This window comes from Convolutriloba macropyga, unplaced genomic scaffold (genome assembly GCF_964194025.1).
Source record: "Convolutriloba macropyga unplaced genomic scaffold, txConMacr16.3 SCAFFOLD_720, whole genome shotgun sequence".
Classification (NCBI taxonomy): domain Eukaryota; kingdom Metazoa; phylum Xenacoelomorpha; order Acoela; family Convolutidae; genus Convolutriloba; species Convolutriloba macropyga.
The window spans coordinates 4,680-8,970 of NW_027452677.1; the positions used below are offsets into that span (position 1 = coordinate 4,680).

Below are 4,291 nucleotides of genomic sequence, written 5' to 3' on the forward strand. Positions count from 1 at the left end.
GAAGATTATTAACCTGTGGAAAATACCAGTAGAGGTAGCTAACTTGCTGGACTTAATACCATTAGTCCCACACGACCACATTGAACAGATTACTCCTACTTTTTTGTCCGTTTCCTCGATGTTGAGGATGCCCCTCCTGCCCCCCCCCCCCAACCCGGGACCGCATGTCACTCACCATGAAGCAGATCAAGAAAGGTCGCCGCACCACACGCAAGTTGTGGATAGCCAATCACACTACTACTATAATTATTTTACAATTTTTATCTATCATACAAATGCAACGAAGATACCGGTTAAAAACAGCAATAAGCGCCGGTATCCCGCCAAAATTACCTGCGAATTGCAGCTATGTGCGACAGCTAAAACAACAACCTCCTTAACCGCTTGAGACATTTTGTGACGAGACAGTTAGCAAATATTGGTAGCTTATATACAAGATAAGTTTAGCAACTTGCTCTTCGAGGCACCTTCAAATAGACTTCGGTACTTTTATGGTTTACTTTTGGTTTCAATGGCAGTCCCAGAACGAATTCATTATTTCCATAGAAAAGTGCTGCGAGCTGACGACTTCATTTGTTTAGTTTTGTTTTTCAGTTGTTGATTTAATGAAGACTCGCTGCCTAGGAAAGTTTGTCTCAAAATTATTAATTTTTTGGTTAATTGGGCTCATCGGCTGATTGTTTTCCAACCAATTAGTGCAAGTTTTTCTTCAGAGGTCTCAGGAAAAACCGAGACAATGAAAGACATCAATTTACTTTGTAGAATTTATCTCTTTCTCTACTATTAAACTTGAATTTACACAAATTGAGAACAAAGAACAGACCATTTTCATTGACATCACACACAAATATCAGTTGAGTTATCACATATCCATCAACTCATATCATCAGAAACCGCAAACAAGTGATTTTTCCAGACAGTTGAAAATACCAAATTGCTTCAATAACTTTAATTTCCTATATTGCCCTGAAAAACCCAAACTCTTAAGACGTTTAATTCCTTCACAGTTCATTTTAAAACTCACTAAATTGAAATACTTGTCATTTTATATCTTTGCAGTTAAATACTAAAGTCATCATATAGAATTTTCAGCCACAGACTATAAACTCATGAAATAACTTCTTGGCAGCAACACAGCTGACATCATTAATTCTCTTTGCAAGGCAAAAAGCAGCTTCAAACACACAATGTCATTTCTCAACCGCAACTTGTTTAAACAGTTTTGGTGAAAACTACCGCAGATTATCACTTAGTGTGCTGTACAGACTAAAATGATACTGGTTAGCAATATAAGTGTTTAACACATTAAATATAATTAATATCTGGAATGGAAGTTATGGATTATCAAATTACTATGCAGTTATGCACAAAAATAAATAAGGAGGCAAATAATCTGTTGGTCGAGGAGGTTCGATGACAAATCTTGATAAAATTCTAGGTGAGAAAAAGGAACATTTCTGGTCTCACATTTCAGTTTGACTTAACTTTTCTCTTGGTTTCTTTCTTTTCAGTTGTCAGACGACCTTCTTGAACTCGTTTGTAACACGACTGTGCCATCGAGTTCACAATTGAAACCACAAAATACAACACCATTGCAAGAACCAGTTTGTCGAACACCCACGATAGCCAGCTTTGTTTCGTCACGACCGGGCCTTGGCCTGCCTTCCGATGCAGTTTTTCTTTCTGGTTTGCAAAAAACTCCTGAAAAGGTGCCTGCATTTTGGGTCCGAGGTATGGAACCTTCCCGATAAGCATGACAAAATGCTCAGCGTGATGTTCGCTGAAACTCATGATGACGAAGAGTTTTTGTATGTGCATTTTCACAATCGCTTTTCCAATAGCAGTTGCACCGAAAAACTGCCAGAAAGGTACCAGTAAGTAACCACACGTAATTCCTGCGAGGTCAAACAAAGGGTTCGGGATAGAGGCCATTAGCAGAATGCCCGGAAAGCCCACTTTTTCGATTAATTTCTCAACCTGCAATTTGCACCTCACCGTAAATGGCACTTTTTCTGGATTGGTCTCTGATAACTTTTTGAGCTCATTTAGTTCCACCAGTTCAGCGTCAAGGTCCTGCGTTCCCGACAATCTCGCCGCCCGTGCCATAAAGTAAGGGGGCAATTCACCCAAAGCGGTACCCAATCCCCACATGAAAGCTTCGAGACGAACTTTGGAGAGTATTTTCCATATTGTCATTGGGGTATCAACTCCAGAAATATCAGGACAATTTATCTCTTTGGGGTATGGCGGGTTTGGGAAATCCACAGAATTGCACTCGAAGGCAGCCAATGTGACTGAAGCGATATGAGGTCCAAGATATAACAAAAATGTATGCAGGCCAGTTCCCAGCCCAACAGATGACAAAATTCCGAGAATTATCCAATACACACACCAATTGAAGTTCTCTTTCAAAGGTTTGAACACTACTTGGTGTGGCCCTGAGAAATAATCTAGAGCAAAAATGAGCCCAGAAAAAAGGAGAATTAACAGAAAGGAAATTTTATGAGTCCAAAAATAACGGAACAAATCTTTGCTCTTGTCAACACAATCCCAACCAAAATACCACAATGTACTTAATGGACGTCTCCACAGAACTAACTCGGCTGACTCTTCTTCAAGTTTTTTCAATTCAGACATTTGCTTTAATTTTGCACTGTGTTTTGTATTTTTCCTCGATTTAGATGGCGAGTCTTTTGCAGAGGTAACGCAATGACCGTTTTCAACATTGTTAGCGGTGGAACTTTCACTTTTACCGCCATCACTTGGTACATTTGGCTTCTGTTTTGCAGCTGATGTAGGCTTCTTTGCAGGTGATGATTTAGTTTTGTTACGAGAAGTACTTGTGCTCCGTTTCCGCCTGCCAGGGGTTGAAACTTGAGAACTCGAACGTGATCGTTCCGATGAACTCTTTACATCAACATCTTCTTTTTCTTTCATGAGAAAGTCAGTTGTAACGTTAGGATGACTCACTAAAAGCTCAATTAAATCCGGGCGCTTGCTCTTTTTCTTGAACTTCAAGTCCAGCTTTGACAAAATTGACTTCATTTGAGAACTTGTCATATCCTCTAAGATAGCTCGTATAGTTTCCTCTCTGGTCACTTTTCCTGTGGATTTGGATTCTGATTGCAATTTATTGTCCGTACTTACTTTCGCAGTCATACTTTACTGAAACAATTTAAAATTCTGTTGTATCAAATAGCTACGTCATAACGTGGAACAATCCGCTCGGTATGAATAATGATGATTCGCCAAAAGTTTGATTAAGTCATGTGTCATGTATCGATATTAATGACGCTGTTACTAACTCCTCAGATATCTGACACAATTTTACTGCTATATCATCATATTAAACTGTGACATTACTCACAACTTAAATCAATAAATTGACAGATCAGAGTTCGTTCCAACTATCAACCGAATCTGATGAGAATACAGATTTACTTAGATATTGTTGTTGATGTGGATTCTCAGTCTGGTGACTGACGGGAATCTCTCCCTTTCCGTGTTCGTTAAAATATCGACCTCGTGTTCCTGCACCTGTTATAATCACAGACGATTTGCCAGCTGCAGCTATTTATTTTTAAAAACTTTTCATCGACAAAATTCCACATGATCTTCAATATTCGTTTTGATGCAAGATTATTATTTTTTTTAATCTGCAAACATGTAAATTAAACTAACCACTTGGTTAATGTTACATGTTAGAAATTTATTAATCAAACATTATTTTTTTCTAATTTATAACAAACTAAGGTTCGGTTTTCGTAAAATAATTTAATAAAAAATATGTTTAAATCCTGGCCAAATATGTTTAGATATCAAGGCCAACGGACTTTGGGAATCTAGATTCAACAAAACCTATTTTGATGTTAAAACTTTCAACTCGCTGGCAAAAAAGTTGCCCTAAAGCCTACAAGTATCATGAATCTATCAAAAAGAATAAGTATGTACAAAGAATAACTGAGATTGAGAAAGCAACATTTTGTCCGCTTGTCTTTGCATGCACTGGTGGATATGGCCTATCAGCTTCAAAAGCACTGAAACAACTGGCATCAAAGCTCTGCGCGAAAAGATGATAGCTAGGCTGATCTTATCATATCTAAGGACAAAAATCAGCTTTGCTCTCCTGAGGAGTTCCATCCTCTGCATTCGCGGGTCAAGGACGCCTAGGCGGTGCGAAAATGTTGATGCTTCGATGCGAGCTTTGGTTAAAGAAGGGAAGCTCTTAGTTTGACTCATCTACTTTCGTCAATAGTTGCTTGTTTTCTAATGCTGTCTGTCTCTCTTTTGT

At 38.5% G+C, this 4,291-nt stretch overlaps 1 protein-coding gene across 1 annotated transcript; it reads right to left on the minus strand.

The window, feature by feature from the left end:
* Positions 1-733: 733 nt before the first annotated feature.
* On the minus strand, positions 734-3,195 carry LOC142357707 (vacuole membrane protein 1-like). Its single transcript, XM_075409257.1, has one exon. The coding sequence runs from the start codon at positions 3,157-3,159 to the stop codon at positions 1,471-1,473; it is 1,689 nt and encodes a 562-aa protein (XP_075265372.1). The 5' UTR covers positions 3,160-3,195; the 3' UTR covers positions 734-1,470.
* Positions 3,196-4,291: the final 1,096 nt, after the last annotated feature.

Excerpts from the sequence above, each read along its gene's own strand:
- LOC142357707 (XM_075409257.1), bottom strand. The coding sequence starts at position 3,159 with ATGACTGCGAAAGTAAGTACGGACAATAAATTGCAATCAGAATCCAAA.